This window comes from Pongo abelii, chromosome 9 (genome assembly GCF_028885655.2).
Source record: "Pongo abelii isolate AG06213 chromosome 9, NHGRI_mPonAbe1-v2.0_pri, whole genome shotgun sequence".
NCBI classification, from domain to species: domain Eukaryota; kingdom Metazoa; phylum Chordata; class Mammalia; order Primates; family Hominidae; genus Pongo; species Pongo abelii.
This window is the reverse complement of record NC_071994.2, coordinates 67,238,808-67,257,802: the sequence shown is the minus strand read 5'-3', so window position 1 is coordinate 67,257,802 and position 18,995 is coordinate 67,238,808. Positions and strand designations below refer to the sequence as shown.

General features: G+C 34.7%; 1 protein-coding gene across 10 annotated transcripts in view; it reads right to left on the bottom strand.

Annotated features, from left to right (window-relative positions):
* Positions 1-18,995, bottom strand: part of SBF2 (SET binding factor 2) — a 544,825-nt gene that overhangs the window by 272,354 nt on the left and 253,476 nt on the right. For 9 of the 10 annotated variants that reach the window (XM_063728148.1, XM_054524676.2, XM_054524670.2 and 6 more), the window contains 4 exons: positions 17,357-17,494; positions 5,552-5,674; positions 4,271-4,381; positions 2,959-3,064 (listed from right to left, as the gene is read on the bottom strand). Coding sequence is in view for 8 of the 10 variants with exons in the window: in XM_054524670.2 (XP_054380645.1) it covers positions 2,959-3,064; positions 4,271-4,381; positions 5,552-5,674; positions 17,357-17,494 (478 nt within the window). In the remaining 2 variants the exon portion in view is untranslated. Of the gene's footprint in view, positions 1-2,958; positions 3,065-4,270; positions 4,382-5,551; positions 5,675-17,356; positions 17,495-18,995 lie in introns of those variants that run through there. The other variant, XM_054524677.2, reaches the window with a different exon arrangement.

Below are 18,995 nucleotides of genomic sequence, written 5' to 3'. Positions count from 1 at the left end.
AAAAATGGTCCCAAATGTCTGGCTCACTTCATTTTCTCCTGCATCATGGCTTGGCAATTATTTACTGGCTCTGAGGCCTTCAAGCAGATGTTATTTTTATTTTATTTTATTTGTTTATTTTGGGACAGGGTTTCACTCTGTCGCCCAGGCTGGAGTGAAGTGGCATGATCTTGGCTCACTGCAACCTCCTCCTCCCGGGTTCAAGCGATTCTCATGCCTCAGCCTCCTGAGTAGCTGGCACTACAGGCGCCCACCACCATGCTCTGCTAATGTTTTCTATTTTTAGTAGAGACAGGGTGTCAGTGCGTTGGCCAGGCTGGTCTCGAACACCTGCCCTAAAGTGATCCACCTGCCTTGGCCTCCCAAAGTGCTGGGATTACAGGCATGAGCCACTGTGCCTGGTCTAGCGGATGTTCTTTATATTTGTGTATCTTTTCAAGTTGTCATTGTTAAGATTTTCTGAATTACAGAGGCCACCATTACTGGAAGAGAGCTCCGGGTTTTAGAAATTTATACTTTATCTACAGTAGTTGTTTTGTTTTTTTTTCCAGTGGGAATGCTAATGGTATTGGGGGTAAAAATGCTTCTGGTACCTAAACATCGCACAAACTGCAGGATGTTTAATATCCCTGGTCCTCGACGCTAAATGCTGGTTACAACCCCTCCTCTCCTCCCCCCTCATAACTCATTGTAAAACTAAGACCATAGAGGTTTATAAGGTACTCATTAAGTTCACATTTGGAAATGTGAAATAATTTCATTTGTGTCATATCCTTCTATACCTTTTCATAGTAAACCTCTGCTTTGATTGACCCTTTAGAGGTATACAACCTTTTTTAAAGTAAAAAAGATCAGGTGAATGGTTCTTGGCTAAAATCAATTAAGTCAATGGTTAGTAGGGACCACAGACAAGGTGCAGGTAGTCCATGAAACTACTAAATTTACTTCCAGGCTGTGTGCAGTGGCTCATGCCTATAATCCCAGCACTTTGGGAGGCCAAAGCGGGAGGACTGCTTGAGCCCAGGAGTCTGAGAACAGCCTGGGCAACGTGGCAAGACCCTGTCTCTATAAAACAAAAAAAATTAAAAAAATTAACTGGGTATGATTGCATGTGCCTATCATCCCAGCTACCCAAGAGGCTAAGGAGGGAAGACTGCTTGAGCCCAGGGTGCTGGGGGCTGTAGTGAGCTGTGTTCATGCCACTGCATTCCAGCCTTGGTGACAACTAAGAGCCTGTTTCCAAAAAAAAATTTTTTGTTAATTTCCAAAAGTTTGTGGAGGGAGAATGTAATCAACAAGATGTTCTTTGGAGACATGCCAGCAGGAAGGGATTACGTACATCACATTAGATAGATATGCATTAAATATCTATTTAATATGACATTAAAGAAAATAGCTTTAAATATGTTAAGGCTTAACTATGCTCAATGAGTAAAAACTTGCACTAGAAGAGAAGGGAGACGTAATTTTTTTAATTGACAAAAACTATATATTTACAGTGTACAACATGATGTTTTGAAATATGTACACATTGCAGATAGGCTAAATTGAGCTAATTAATATATGCATTGCTTCACATACTTTTTTTTTTGTGGTAAGAACACTTAAAATCCATTCTCTTAATGATGTTCAAGTATACAATACATTGTTATTAACTGTAGTCACCATGTTGCATAGTAGATATGTTGAACTTATTCCTCCTAATTGAAATTTTGTATCTTTTGACCAAAGGGAGATATTATTTTAGAGTTGGTGTGAGAAGAGGCAAATGTAGCTGGAAAGAATTACTTTGAAATTGATATCACCACTCATTTTAATTCAGATATCAGAAGACTATTTATATTTATACTAATCTCCTCTAAGGCTTTCTAACTTTCACTGTTTGAAGTTAAAGCAGAAGAATATGGATAGGGACACTGATGAAAAGGGTGGTAAGATACAGAGCAAAACTACAAGCAAAATTCAACAAGAGACAGGAGGGAAGCAAGAGGGTAGAATTTCTGTGAAGGAAATTAAGAATTCCATGAAGAGGCAGGGTATGGACCTTAGGGAAGGGAAGATTTCAGCATAACTAGGAAAAGACAAACACAGATGGAGAACAATGAGAGTGGGACACTCATAGGCAGGATATATAAAAGACAAGTCAGAGGTAATGTAAATGGGAATCTTTGGGCAGCCCTGGTTTGAAATATCCTCATTTTTAAGTTATATTTTTCTTAAATAATGTAAAAGCTATCCAATGTACAGTGGACACTTTCTAGAATCCTCCCAATCTTTCATCCTAGCCACTGCTGAAAAATTGGAGATAAAGTCCTCATATAGATGGTGGGATGAGAAGAATGAGACTCATAGTCCCATCTGACAAGGTTTCTACAAAAGTAGTTCATTTATGGAAACGCAAAATATATCATCTATTCATCTTTTAGCATAAAGAAAATATGTCCACTTTCCTTCTTTCTATGTTAGAGTACAGGGGCACCATCATAGCTCAATGAAGTCTTGAATTCTTGGGCTCAAGTGATACACCTACCTCAGCCTCCCTAGTAGCTGATATTTCAGGTGTGCACCAACATGCCCAGCTAATGTTTTAAAATTTTTTTCTGTAGATATGGGGTCTCACTATGTTGTCCAGGTTGGTCTCAAATTCCTGGGCTCAAACAATCCTCCTGCCTCGGCCTCCCAAATTACCGTGATTACAGGCATGAGCTACCACACCCGTCCCATCCACTTTCTAAAAGTCTAACTGACCTAAGGAAAAAAGGGGCCTGGGTTAAAATTTTTAAAAAGAATGAACACTAGGTAAGATCAGGATCCACAAATTATATATATCCTATATATAAAATATTTAATGGTTTAAAAAATATTTTCTTGATTCATGTGAGGTGATGTCGACTTAAAATAAATCCTTTAATCATAGGCTTCTACAAGATGACATTGAAAATGGGAGAAAAGACATACCCAATTGCTGGAACAGGAGAGCCACGCTAGTGCCTGTGACAGGAAGACTATCATGTAAAGGAGTCTGGATCAGCTGTCTATCTCCTGCACCCAAAGAAAACAGCTTCTGCAGAATGGGAGAAACACAAACACACACACACACACGATTTCAGACATTTTTAAAAAACTAAAAATACCTTCGATGTTCATTTTTAGAGCAAACGACCATATAAGATCCAATTAACAGATACAAAGGGCAACAACGTATACCCCAAAACATTTAAGTTCTTTGTATACTTAAGTGGCATAAGAAAATTCAGTGGTTGAAAGTTGAAAATCTAGTAGAGATAAGACACAAAAATCATTGATAATCATAACTGGCTAAAAAATAATGAAATGTTAAAGTCAACAACTTCAATAAAGGCTCACAAAGCAATTCAAGTTTAGACCCATCTGTGACCAAACTCACATTTAATATTCTGCCCTTTGAGCAGAGGTAGAAGAATGAAGGAGGAGAGAGCAACAGAGACAGAGAAAAAACGAGGATAAAAATTTAAGACAAAAGACAATGAGAAAGATGGAAGTAAAAAGGCGAAGGGCAAGAAAAAGAAATGCCAGTCCCACTATAAGCAGGATCTTTGTCAGACTGAAGACAATGTGATTTTTAGAAGGCTGTCCTCTTCCCCAATATTATATAAGAATAAGCAAAATAAATTATCAACTATTCATTTTTTTAGGGTTTAAGGAAAAAATCTATTCTTTTAAAAGTATGTTTGACCAAGAAACAATAAATAAATCATAGCAGCAGAGATTCTTATTTTTCTACTTTAGAGACAAATATGAAAATCTCAAGACATACAGAATAAATGAATCTATTAATAAGTAGTTACAATGTAACAAAGAACTGTGTTGAGAGTTTTCTTAATGTCATCTTCTAATTTTTATCACTCCAACATTTTTCAATTTAGGTTAATAAAAATGAGGTGTAACTACATACGGGAGTAAGAAAGGTAAAAGAGCACATTTAAAAGTTCAACTTAATATATTTCCAAGAAAATACAAACTGCAGTTCAAGTTACACAAAATATGACTTCTAATTATGCTATGTGAAAGATGAACCCTGTGTTAAAATTAACCTCATGACCTAAGAAAAGAATGGAATCTTGAGTGTCTAGAAAGCAGACCATGGGGACAACGCTTAACTAAAGTAGGATCTTCCTTAAAACAAAAATATTTAAAGAATTATTTCTTTCCCTTTCTCCATAAATTAAATTAACTGGAGGAGAGGGGAAGAGGAACAATCCTCCTCCACCTCTCTTTCTATTCTATTTACCTGAGACCCTCCAGCCGCTGGGACAAGGCAGGCACAAAGGTTTGCAATTAGACTTTCCAAGGAGACGTTCAGGCTGTCCACATACACGGTATAGATCAAACCCAGGCAAGCCTGCAAAAAGATAAATACATGTAATTATTTCATGGAAAAAGCATTAAAAATAAATTGTTATGACATCTGCTCTAGGACAATTTCTCTTTGAACCTAGTAAAGTATATTATGCAGTGAACATGGAATACATTTTAAACAGCAAAAATTAAGTTTATTAAATTTTCCTTAGAACCAGAACCTCCAAATGAGCTTCTGAGATGAGTTTATAGAAAGCAGAAATCCACAATTTGTAAAACAGATGTTTGTGCTCTGATAACTACTCTAGCAAATCTGTAGGGCTAATACTGTTTTTGTCTCAACTTAGTTTGTTGAACTCTAAATCTCAAGATAAAAACTAAGAAATTTTATCTTGTTTGGTGGTTCTTATAAATCCAGAATGCTTATTCTACAGAAAAATTTAACATGTGAATTGTAAGAAAGGATTGCAAAACAGAGACAAGATTGTAAGATTAACACTGAGTTGAGAAGGAGGTAAGTGGTAAAATAGACATAATGCAATCTTTATGAATCTTTCAGTATAGCAAAATTTGTGACTCTGAAAACTTAGTATTTGCTTGGAGTTAACCATTGTCATTGAAATCTTGACACTAATTCATTTCTTTTATAACACAAATAATCTCAATTTCTAGAAAAGTTTTACTGAAATTGTATCTTAGCACAAATATTTACAAATGAATAAAAATTTCCTCTTACATTTGAAAATTCTGTGTTTCTAAAACAAGAAAATACCTGGAAGCAATATTTTAAGACTATTTTGACAGAAGTATATCAGAATTATTTGAAATCTCAAACACCCACCCTATTTACTTGAACTTGATTCCTCATAAGGTGAATATACATACACGAATTTGTTAAATCACTTATGCATTTACATTTACTACAGGTAGTCAAATTATTTCTTTAGGATGTATACATTCTGGATTCAATAAATGTGGGACCTATTTTAAAACAAACACTGTATCCTTAGAAGTTTTAGTAGTCCCATTAACTTATTCAGGTATTTATTTCATCCAACATGAAAATATTTCTTCTGTTCATGCTAACTGTATTTCATAGATGAATTCCTAAATCAATCTAACAATATTTTCAATCCAAAGAACTTGTACCATGGTTCACTCAAGAGACTCACACAATAATACAAAGTAATAATGATAACTATGTGTTCTTTACCCTAAAAATTTCTGGATAATATAATCTGGATACCAACACCAGGCTTTTGGGAGCAAACACTTCGGCAGGCTGAATTAAACCAGACACTTCTGCTTCACCTTCAATCTCTTCCTTCTTTGTTCCCTAGAAAAAGAGACACTGAAATCAACAAACAGAAGGGATTTCCTAGGTTCATAATTCACAAAAGATGAACATCACCTTAAATATAACTTATGTAAATTCAAAATTAATTATAAAATATAATTTAAAAAATCAAACTACAAATAAAGAATAGACTTTAAGAGCATTCTAAAAGTAAAGTAGACAAATTATGAAGCAGGGAATACTTATTTCATTTCTGAAAAGCTCCTTAAGCTCCAGATATATAACACAACTTTATTTGAGCATTTCCTTTCTGAGTGAATCAAAGGCAAATAAGACATGCTCGAATTATTTTAAACAGTGACCCAATTAAAAATCATACTCACTTAGATGAAAAGTTAAAAAATGATATTTAAATGAAAAGTTAGTTTTCAAAAGAAGATCTGTTTTGGAAATATGACACTAATTTTCATGTTGGTTTTTCTATTTGTCTCAATCTCTCAAACAAGGATTCTAAGGCTTGCAGAATGCTTGGTGCTCAATGCTCTTGGCAGTAAAGCACAATCGGCTCTAAATTGCTTTTGTTCATAAGCAACAATGCTGATATTTTAAGAACAGAGAATTCTGTTTCCGTTTTTGAAACAAGGTCTTGCTCTGTCGCCCAGGCTGGAGGGCAGTGGCACAATCACAGTGCACTGCAGCCTCAACTTTCTGGGCGTAAGGGATCCTCCCACCTCAGCCTCCCAAGTGGCTGGAATCACAGGCACATGCCACCATGCCAGGTTAATTTTTTATTTTTTGTAGAGACAGGGTCTCCCTATGTTGCCCAGCTGGTTTCAAACTCCTGAACTCAAGTCATGCTCCTGCCTTATGCTTCCAAAGTGCTGGATTATAGGTATGAGCCATCACGCTTGGCTGAGAGAACATTTTTACATACAAAACTGAATTTCAGAATGTACTTAATGCCACTGAACTGAATACTTAAAAATGGCTAAATGGCAAATCTTATATATTTTACCACAATAAAAAAGGCTTAAAACAATACATTAGTTTCAATAACTAAACACTGGTTAATAAACTTCAAAAAATATGATTCTCCCGCTTAACAAACCCAAAATTGTGATTCCCCTCTTTTTAATAACCTATATCCTACTGTCAACAAATCCTGATTTCTTACCTCCTCTATTGCTACCATAATGCTGTGACCTACTATAATCTCTTGTGTGGATTACTCTAACAGCCTCCCTTCATCTCCTTTATTCTTCTTTAGCCCCACTTTGCTTCCTTGCTGCTCTTTAAACACACTGGGTATGCTCCCATCCACTGCTCTATGCACTTCTGTGTTATTCCTTTGCCTAAATACTCTTTCCACAGATACTCTAATGACTCAGTTCCTCATCACTTTTAAGTTTTCATTCAAGCATCTTCTGCTCTAATAAGCTTTTGCTCACAACGTTATTTAAAACTGCAATGACCTAACACTCTCTACCCACTTTCTCGGCTTTATTTTTCTCCATGGCACTTGTTACTATCCAACATATTTATCTATTTCACTTATCTTGTTTTTTAGTTTGTCTGTCAACTGCACTAGCACATGCTCCCATAAAGGCCAGGATTTCTGTTTTGTTCAACGGTGATTTCCCAGTTCCTAAAATAAGGGCTAGGCCCATAGCTGATACTTAATATTTATTCATTGCATACATGCATGAATACATTTTCTTGGCATAGTTTTTTGAGCGTTTTATCAAGGGAAGTCTTTTCCCCCCTATTCATAGAGGCCAAGAATTATATTTTCTACTTCCTTTAGAGCTCATTTAGTTTCTAGTACAATGCAATATAACCAAGTATTAGATGTCTGTGGAATGTGCACATCCAAAGGGAACTATCTGTTTAGTTTTTGTACGTATGATAAAGTCCATATGCTCTTGAAAGATTTTCATTTATTACAAAGCAAAAACAAAAATTAGGTTGGTTGGTTCCTGGAATAATAAAAATGTGATGAATATGAATTTACCAAAGATTTCCACACTTAATGAATCATATTCTTTATGGATTACTAACAAATTCAAAATGACAAAAGAATGACTAAAATTCTTGGACGAGATAAAGCTATCCACATTTTATGAGACTGTGATAAATGCCCTATAGTACCATTAGAAGCCAGCTAGAGTAAGTAGATAACCATTTCAAATATATGACCACTAACTAACTTTGGCCAAAACACAAAATAGAATGCATTGGTCATTTCTTAAAGCTGCTCTTCAATTAAACACTCACCAAAAGGAATAGTTATTAACGAGAAAGAAAAAGGTCCAATAGAGTGAAAATCAGTATTAAGTAAAAAATAATTTTAATTTATATCACTTTTTATTACGATGTTGACTTTTCCTTTGTAAACGTGCTACAAATCCTAAAATATTCTTAGTTCTTAATTTCAGTAACTCTCCTATAAGAATGCAATGTCCCAAGTTTAGAGAAAAATTATTTCTGCTTTTAAAGCAAAATGTAACTGCTGTGATTAAACACACACACACACACACACACACACACACACACACACACACACAAATAAGCCCCAAATTTGTTAGGTAAAATAAAGTTTGTTACAGAATGGTAATGTGATATTTTTGATAAAATTTTTCTAGAAATAATTTATCATGTCAGAGGAATACTCCCTCTTCTATATAGCTGCTAGATGTATTCTACGTAATAATTATATAATGACACTAGTTTTATTTGGTGTGTGTTTTACAATGACAGATTTTCACCCATTGGAAAGATGCGAAAAACTTAAAAATAAGCAGGAAATTCAAAACATAGTCTATGAATATGAGATATTCTAATAATGCTAAATTTAATATTTTATACTACAAAACAGTTTCACATATTTTATCCAGCTGAACAATATTTTAAAGGCTTTGCCAACTTAAGATTATTTCTTCTCATTAAATTGGCCACTTAAAGATTATTCCTTGCTTTTAGTAGGTCTCATTAAAGATATAAATTTATCTTAAACACTGTTACTAAATATCTCACATTGACTTACAAGGTCAATACATATCATAATCACATGCCACAACTTGCCCATTTGTAGATATCTTTGCCTACCAATTACTACTATGGATTACATCTGCTAGTGATTCCCAGCTTCTGTGTAACTTATGTGTAGTTCATCGTCTCTGTGCTTCAATAATATGGGATAAATTAGTACTCACCATATCAATCTGGCCTAAAAGTGCTACTGTTCTTAAAACATATCCTGAGACAAAAAATACTAACTAGATTGCTGATTGCTTGCAATAACTTGATGTAGCAGATCAGCACAAGCTTTAAGGAAGCTTATCCTACCATTCAGGTTGAACACTTCAGCCTCATCTTTGTTGTATCTTGATGCTTAATTTTAATATCAAAATAACTGTCAAGTCCTGACCCTTTTATCCTTAAAGAACTGTTGCATCCAACATCTTCTCTGTGCTATGTTCATTTTTAACAATACTGTATCACACTAAAAATCTTCCCGTAGCATTTCTTAAATAATCAGTTATAAAAGGAGGATAAAATTAATTCCACAAGTAAAAAATTTTCAGTCCTAAATTTCCTTTCTGAAACGTAATATATAGCAAGTGTACCATTATATAGAATTGTCTCAGTAAAGCAATTTAAGAATTTAAAAATTTTCCAGAATTGGAAATAATGGAGCCTAAGTAGTTGCAAAATTCTGTAAGTTCTAAAATTCCCCCTGAACCCTTCATTTCTTGCCAACTAATCTTTTAATCAAGTTGACATGTCTACATGATCAAACCAGGTTTGCCCTTTCATTGGTCTGGAAAATAATGAATGCATAAGAAATACACATTTTAGGATAACAAGCCTTCAAACAAACTAGGCCACCAGTCTTCAGTTCAGAATCTCCGCTCGCTGCAAGCTCCGCCTCCCAGGTTCACGCCATTCTCCTGCCTCAGCCTCCTGAGAAGCTGGGACTAGAGGCACCTGCCACCACGCCTGGCTAATTTTTTTTTTTTTTTTTTTGTATTTTTAGTAGAGACGGGGGTTTCACCGTGTTAGCCAGAATGGTCTTGATCTCCTGACCTCATGATCCGCCCACCTCAGCCTCCCAAAGTGCTGGGATTACAGGCGTGAGCCACCATGCCCAGCCTAAAGTCTTAAACATAAGACCTAAAACCATAAAAACCCTAGAAGAAAACCTAGGCAGTACCATTCAGGACATAAGCATGGGCAAAGACTTCATGTCTAAAACACCAAAAGCAATGGCAACAAAAGCCAAAATTGACAAATGGGATCTAATTAAACTAAAGAGCTTCTGCACAGCAAAAGAAACTATCAGCAGAGTGAACAGACAACCTACAGAATGGGAGAAAAATTTTGCAATTTACCCATCTGACAAAGGGCTAATATCCACAATCTACGAAGAACTTAAACAAATTTACAAGAAAAAACCAACCCCATCAAAAAGTGGGCAAAGGATATGAACAGACACTTCTCAAAAGAAGACATTTATGCAGCCAAGAGACATGTGAAAAAATGCTCATCATCACTGGTCATCAGAGAAATGCAAATCAAAACCACAATGAGATACCATCTCACACCAGTTAGAATGGTGATCATTAAAAAGTCAGGAAACAACAGATGCTGGAGAGGATGTGGAGAAACAGGAACGATTTTACACTGTTGGTGGGAGTGAAAACTAGTTCAACCATTGTGGAAGACAGTGTGGCGATTCCTTGAGGATCTAGAACTAGAAACACCATTTCACCCAGCCACCACATTACTGGGTATACACCCAAAGGATTATAAATCATTCTACTATAAAGACACACACACGTATGCTTATTGTGACACTATTCACAATAGGAAAGACTTGGAAGCAACCCATATGTCCATCAATAATAGATCAGATTAAGAAAATGTGGCACATATACACCATGGAATACTATGCAGCCATAAGAAAGGATGAGTTCATGTCCTTTGCAGGGACATGGATGAAGCTGGAAACCATCATTCTCGGCAAACTAACACAAGAACAGAAAACCAAACACCGCATGTTCTCACTCATAAATGGGAGTTGAACAATGAGAACACATGGACACAGGGCGGGGGACATCACACAATGGGGCCTGTTAGTGGGTAGTGGGGTTAGGGGAGGGATAGCATTAGGAGAAATATTTAATGTAGATGACAGGTTGATGGGTGCAGCAAACCACCATGGCACATGTATACCTATGTAACAAAACTGCATGTTCTGCACATGTACCCCAGAACTTAAAGTATAATAAAAAAAAAATAAAAGTACACTTTATTCAGAAGATGACTTGCAATAGTATTCTGCGGGACATAATTTAAAGTATATCTGCTATGAACAATATTAAAATATGCTTTAAAATCAGATATAGTTAACATGACAGAATAAGAAAAATAATACAGTAGTGGAAGATATTTAAAATCTATGCTACCTACTTCATTTTATAAATCAGTAATCACATGCCCAGAGAGATGAAATGACTTGCCAAGGTCATACAGATCATTAAAGGCATAACTGGGATTAACAAGCCAAGTCTTCTCTTAAGCTACTTCTCCTTCCAGTATCCTATACTCTTATATGTAACCTTTATAAGAAATAACATATTAGTTAAAATAAGCTGTTTAGGAAAGATAACATCTGAGATGCCAAACTGTCAATTTGAAAAGATGTTCAGATTTGTTTTCCTTTAATTATATTTGAATGTAGTAACCTTTGTTTTAAAATGAAATAGTAACAATACACAGTTCTCACTGCAGCCCTTCCTAGACTGAAATAGTTGTCAAAATGTAAGAAAAGGTATTTGATGTTGAAGGATTCTGGAAACTTATTCCCAAAAGTTTCTCCTGTTTTTTTAAAGTCTTATATCATTTTAAGCATGTAGCACCAATTAATCATAGTTAATTCAGTGATAGTTTTTCCCTACAAAATACATCTGTGAGGGACATCACGGGGACTGTTAAGATTCAGCATTCTGTCCATTTGCCAATTCTCATTTCAAAAAAGGGGAGGAGAAGACAGATTCTTCGGTAAAAAACATAATCTTCAGCATCCATACTCTAAGGAGAATCCCATGTGGATACTTGCAAAGTTGTAAATTATCAAACTATAGAATAAACTCAGAATATACAAGTCTCCCAATTTTTTCTCTGTGTAAATTATGTTACGCATGCTAGTTTTCACTAGACTCTAACAAAGTCTAGTCTTGTTGAATAAGACCTAAGAATTAGTCTCTAGAATGCTACCAAGTGTAAAGTTGATTACAATATGAGCAAGCCCAACTCCCAAACACCGCTATTTCTAATTTTTAGTTCAAAGAGTTGGATTACCTGGGACTAAACCCTTCTTGAAGGGACTAAGGTTTTTCCAAAGAGATATTCATCACAGTTATTCATAATATTGACAAAACAGGAAATACATGTCCATCAGGGGAGTAATTAAATCTACCCATATGGTCAACTAGTGTACAGCAATTTTTGTAAAAAAAAAAAAAATCCTTATTATTGGAAGGAAATATGTCAATTTTTTTCTGTTCTCTCAAATTTTTTCCTGCATGTTCTTTCTATGTTTTCTACAATGAGCATAGTTTACTATGATAAAGAGCGGGACGGTGGGGGTGGGGGAGTACCAAAAATGATTGGGTTGTAGTACTTCAGCTAAATCTATACAATGTTTTGTGTGTGGTTTTCTCCACTGTTTTATACCATCTAGAGATGAATTTATAAATTCCTTTCTATTACTCCATTTTCCAGCTAATTACTTAACTGCTTGGAATTAATTATATGATATTGTTTAAATTTCTTTTGTTTTCTCAAATAGCTCATCAACTGTTTAAATAATATTTGTTGAAATACACACATTCCATTGATTTATAAAGCTTCTATTGTTGGATACTGATCTCCTATACACAATAGGGTCTGCTTCTGGAGTATTGTTTTTGTTCCCATAATTGTTTTTATCCTTGACACTTAATTCTTGAACCTATAGCACACTGATATAATTTTCACAGCTTTGTAGTATATGTGGTTATTATTTGGTCCTTGGAGACAGACTCAATCAAGCACTTCAACTTGGTACTGAATGTCCCTAAGTAAGCCTCATCTGTAAAATGGAAATGTTAAAACCTATCAAATGGTGTTTTGTGAGAATAAACTATATGTGAGTTAAATAAAACAGAATGAAATAAAGTGTTGTAAAACTTTTAGCACAGTACCCAGAACATAAGACTTTAATTTATCATAAGCACTACAATCTTTTTTCCTTTTCACAAGCTTTTTGTTTGAATTGTCCTTTTTCTTTCCCTTACTCTAGGTGTTAGCTCTTATTAAAATGTCCACTGAGTCTTTTAAACTCTGTATGATTTATTCCATTTGCCTAGTCTGCAATTATTATCTATTTCACTGAATAACACTTAGTATATGATACTTTGGAATGGTTTTGTACTTAAGTTTTGGTTCTGCTTCTGAAGCTAGATTTGAAGCCCACTGTGATGGAGAAACATATCTTATGCTTCTATGTCTCTCCCTCTTTTTTCCTCCTCTTATCTCTCGAAATTACAAAATTCATTCCCTCTTTCTTTGATGACAATTTGATGACATACCAAATGTTCTCACTGAGAACTGCATAATTATCACTGATTCAGGGACAAGTATATAAACATATGAAATAACTTTAAAAAGATATAGAACTAAATTTAAATTTTAGATATTTAAAATTTTATACTTTTAACATATTTAAAGATAATCAAATAATTACTTAGATAAGTAATAAAAGTCAATGTAAATCTATCATATTTTACTGATTACTTAAAAAAATTGAGGATCACATTACCTAGTTGAGTAATTTTGGGAACATATTATCAAAAGTTTAATGCCAAGTTTTGCTTATGATTACTGACAGTGTTACTGTATCTTGGAAAGATAACAGAGCTAACATTTTTAAAGTTGCACAATCACATTTTGGATGGTGTATGTCCCTAAGTTCCCCCTCTTTAGGCTTCCAAATAATGTGTCATAATATACTTGGTATGAAGTAATTCACACCAAACAAGAATTAAAAGATCTATTTTGAACTGATGATATGATCCAAAAAGAAAAGAAAAACACATTTTTAAAGGGACGTCAACAGTTCATGCCAAAAATGAAAACAACTTTACTGATGACAAGAAAGAAACATCTTCTGGGTTCTATTTTTTTTTGAAATTCTGCTTCATTGTTTGTCCCTCTTTTCGACCAAGCCCAAAAGACATTAACTTATGTTTCCAGAAAAGTGGTCTTACAATTCTGGCTAGTATCTAAGTACAATTATATAGAATCCAGAATTCTCACAACCTATCCACATTTTCAGAATCTTGGAAAAAACTGATATGAAGCAGACTGTAACCTTTTGTAAGGTGATCGTAATAAATAAATTATGATTTCTGGGTCCACTTAAAATGGCAAGTAGGAAAATATCTAAGCTAAAAAGAGAAATAACTTCTTGACATATGGATTCAAACTATATGAGAACCCAGATCTTAGCTTCTAATATTATTCCCTATTCAAAGGAGTCAGACTACTTGAAGAAATGGCTGATTTCAAGGCAGAGGCAGGGAAGGAATAAAATGATTCTAGATCAACTTGTTATGATGAAAAGCTAAAAAGTACTTTTTCTAAAAGGAAATCTGTGAAAAGAACACAAGAATCTGTCTGAGTGGTGCACGCTGGTCAAATATGGGATAATTTGTGCATTAAAATAATAAAAACCATTAATGATTTATATATTATTGAAAAAAAAAACCTGAATCCATGAATCTGTAGCTCAAATAGACAGGAAGAGAGAGTTCTTGCTTATAGCAAAAGGTCGACTGCTGACTGCTAAAAATAGAGGGAGTATGGAGTTAGAAAATAATCATTTTTTGTTATCAGAATCAAAATTGCTATAGGCAAGAATCATTAGTAAATGCTGAATCTAGGGGAACATGATTGATGAATAGTAGGATATTTGCATAGTCTTAGAGTGTCTTCTAGTAGACTGATTATTAATTGCAAACATAAAAACAGCCACTATAAAGTGGAGAAATCTGACAATCATCTGACCAAGTTACCAAAATTAACATCATCAATGAGGGACAGACAGGCATTGTGGACTTCCGGATGTGTACTCTTAGAAGGATGCCCTTAGAAGGAACACAGGTAATATTCCAACTGTTGACACAGCCTGAAACTAACAATGAGAGACACTGGAAAACACAAAATAAGAAACATTGAATTAAAAATGGGGGTGAGAAGTTACATTATTTAAAAATGTCAACATTATAGACAAAGAAAGGCTGCACAACTATTACAGATGAAAAGAGACAAAAGAGAAATGAAAACTAAATGCAATATATGTAGTATGTACTAGATCCTGTACTGGAAGAAAAAAGGGATGGGGGGGGTGCTATAAAGGACACTATTAGGTCAAATGACAAAACTGGAATATGGATAGTAGGTTTTATTATATTGATGTTAAATTTCCTGAGGTTGATAACTGTACTGTTTACGTACTGTTCATGTACCTCTGAAGTGTATACTAAAGAATTTAGGTGTGTGTGTGTGTGTATGGGGGAGGGGGGAGAGAAGAGAGGGGAAGAGGGAAGAAGGGATAAAGAGAGGAAAGAAGGGTAGGAAAGAAAGACCTCAAATAAATCGATGGGGCAAAATATTAACAACAGGTGAATATGGGTAAAGGCTATATACATGTTTGCATTATTCTTGCAACTTTTCTGTAAGTTTAAAATTATTTCCAAATTAAAAGTTTGAAAAATACCCAAGAATTCCTAGAACCTATTTATAAACATCTGCTATTAATATGATGTCAATATATTGCCTTTCTGTCAGTTTGTCTAGAAGAAGACAGGTGAATAGTGAAGAGGGAGAATCTAAATAATTACAGTTAGTTTCATTAGATAATTCCAAGGAGTTGTGAAGTGATACCCTCAAGAATATGGAAATAACAGAATATACTGAATTCTCAGCATTAACTTAAATGCTAAAGATCAACAGAGAAACGAAAGGCCAATAAAAGAGACAGAGTGGTTCTTGGGCTAGAGAACACTCTCTAACTTATTCAGATTGAACTGATAAAAATGAGAATTTGATTAGCTATTTGTTGGCAACATACAACCAAACAGTATCCAGGGGAGAGGAGACTTTAAGTTACAAACTGAAAGTTTTCTGTCCCCATTGATAACATACAGTAATCTCTAATTTCAAATAGAAGCAACAGTCTATATTAGTCTGATAGTCTTTAAGTATTTAACATCAAATATCCCTTAGTTTGATTCCATAATCAAAATTCTGGACTTTGATATGGCTTTCTACTAAGATCTGGTGACAGGAAGACAATGTGCTGATAATGCATATTTTGTTCTATATGCATTTTCAGCACTTTTCACATTTCCTGTAAATTAGTAATCTAGCATGTTGGTTTTAATACATCAGTCTAATGAACTTGAATAATGAGTCTGCATCATGAAAGGTAATTTGTCTCCTCTTGTACTCAAAAATCAGATTTCTACATCCAGAAAATTCAGATTTTAGAGTTTAATAAACATAATCAAAACTACCAAACACTCCTTTGTTAAGCCATTTCAGAAAGCAGGCCAATCTTTTCCCCCCAGTGGTGATACTCTATACGTAGCAGAAACTACAGCAGATTATGCAAACTGGCTTACTCAATATCTTCCAAATCCGCTTTATGGTTTCCTTCTTGTATTATAGAGCCTGGAAAGAAAAACCACCACCACCAGCACCAACAAAAAAAACCCTACACTTTTTGGGGCAAAATGGGCTCTGTATACAATCTTACTTCCACCAAAGAAACAACTCATGTAAAACTTAAAAGCAGAAGTCAGCAGTGTGAGACTAAAGCAGAAGTCAGCAGTGTGAATATCTGCAGGAGAATGGATATTCTAGCACAACCATGGTGAAGGTTATAATGTCTGATATATACCCAGCATCATAAGTGTCAAGTAGTAAAAGGTGGAAGGAATATGGTTTCTATGAGAATAGCACCAAGCTGGGCTGTTCCTAGTACCCAGAATTGGTTCCCTGCTTGTCCCTCACCCCTAAAATTTCATAAGTTGCCAAATACTTCGTTATGACTCCTTTCTGCTTAGAGAAAGTAGAGCCAGTAGTGTGAAACTAAGAACCTCAACCAATAGTCTGAAACAGCAATTATTTTATATGTCTTCATAGTTCTAGCTTATGAATTTCTGCCTGATCATGTTGATAATACTACCCCTAAGAAGAATGCGTTAACATTTGGGTGCTTAAACAATAATGTCAAGCATTGTAATAACGATTTGCAAACATTGTGAGTAAATGTTCCACCTTATATGAAAGACCTCCCAGGAGAAGGGCTGGCAGGGAAAATCATAGGTTCACCAAGAGAAGAAATTAATATTCTTAATAAACCAATTCAAGGATGCACTATTTTTAGAAGTATTCAGATTATGATCATTGTTTTGAAAAAGGACAATTAAATCTGGAAAGTAATTTTAATATGTTGCTCTCCTCTCCAACCTTAAACATAAAAATTTCTTCATGCTTCTTAAGCTAGCCCATGAAACTCAAACTTGCAGTTTTAACAAAAATATGGCATATAAAAAACATTCCTAAATGTTGTACCTTGGACTGTACTTTAGCTAGTAAAGGTTTTTGTACCTGAAGATTGATCTCTGCCTCATAGAAGGTTAGGCATGAGCAGTAATGTCGATCTGAGTCAATATCTGTCAGGACAACCACAAAGAACGTTGGCTGCTTCCTCTCTCTGGACAGCTGCCACCCGCCAGGCTGACAAAACTAAATGAAATAGAAAAAAAAAAGTAACATTTACAAATAATAAAAGTTAATTATTAGTTAATCTCTGAGAAATTTTAAATGTTTGCCCATTTTAACAAATTCCTACCTGATGTGGAATGACTCTAAAGCCAACATTTAAAAAAAAGTTCATGTACAGATTCATAATGTTGAAAACTTTCACCAATGTGCATATATATTTCATGAAGACAGCCTCGATTTCCCACAGATGCCACTCTGGGTGCTATTTCTGAGACCTAGGTTGGCATACATAGGAATACCGCATCAAAATGAAAGACATCCCCTTAACTATGAGAACAAATCATGGAATACATTAGAAATCAAGTGCAAAATATGTATCATTGAGGGAAAATAGAATTGAATTATTTTAAAATTTCCGTATGAATCTGAGAGTCTTCAATTCATTACAAAAAAAGAGATATCTTGTTCAGCAAGACAGACCACATTCTTGTCCATAAAACATACTTTAACAAATTTAAAGAAGAGGAATCATAGAATGTCTGCTGTTAGACCATGACAGAATTAAACCAGAAATCAATAACAGACAGATAGCTGGAAAATCCAGAAATACTTGGAGGTTAAATAACACTTTTTTTTTTTTTTTTTTTTTTTTTTTGAGATAGGGTCTTGTTCCATCACCCAGGCTGGAGTGCAGTGGCATGATCACAGCTCACTTTAACCTCAACCCCCTGAGCTCAAGCAATTCTCCCATCTCAGCCTCTTGAGTAGCTGGGACTACAGGCACCTACCAGTATATCTGGCTAATATTTTTTATTTTATAGAGAAAGGGTCTTTCCATGTTGTCCAGGCTGGTCTCGAACTCCTGGGCTCAAGTGATTCTCCTGTGTCAGTCTCCCAAAGTGCCAGGATTATGGGCATGAGCTACTGCACCCAGTCAAACAATACTTTTTAAATAACATGAGTCAAAGATGAAATCTCAAGAGAAATTTAAAAAATATTTTGAGCTAACTGAAAATGAAAATAAAACATCAAAATTTGTGGGATGTGGTGAAAGCAGTGCTTATAGAAAAATTTCTATCATTGAATGCACATATTAGAAAAGAAGAAAGATCTAAAGTCAGTAATCTAATCTTTGACCTTTGGAAACTAGAAAAGAAGAGTAAATTACATACAGAGTAAGCAAATAAAGAAAATAAAAGTTAGAATTGAAATCAATGATATTGAAAACAGAAAATCAATAGAGAAAAATCAGTAAAATAAAAGGCTGCTTCTTTGAAAAGCTCAATAAGCCTCTAGCCAGGCTAATTAAGAAAAAAAAAAAAAGCACAAATTGCTAACAAATGAAACGAAAGAGGGGATATCAGTACAGATTGTTCTGGGCAGGAGACCCATGAGAGGAGAAGAAAAGGCACACACACAATACCTTTAAAGGTAAACAAGCTTTATCCCATGTAAATGGCAATGTAGATATAATAAGCAAATGATATAATAAGAAAATTAATAAAATAAGCAAATGATATAA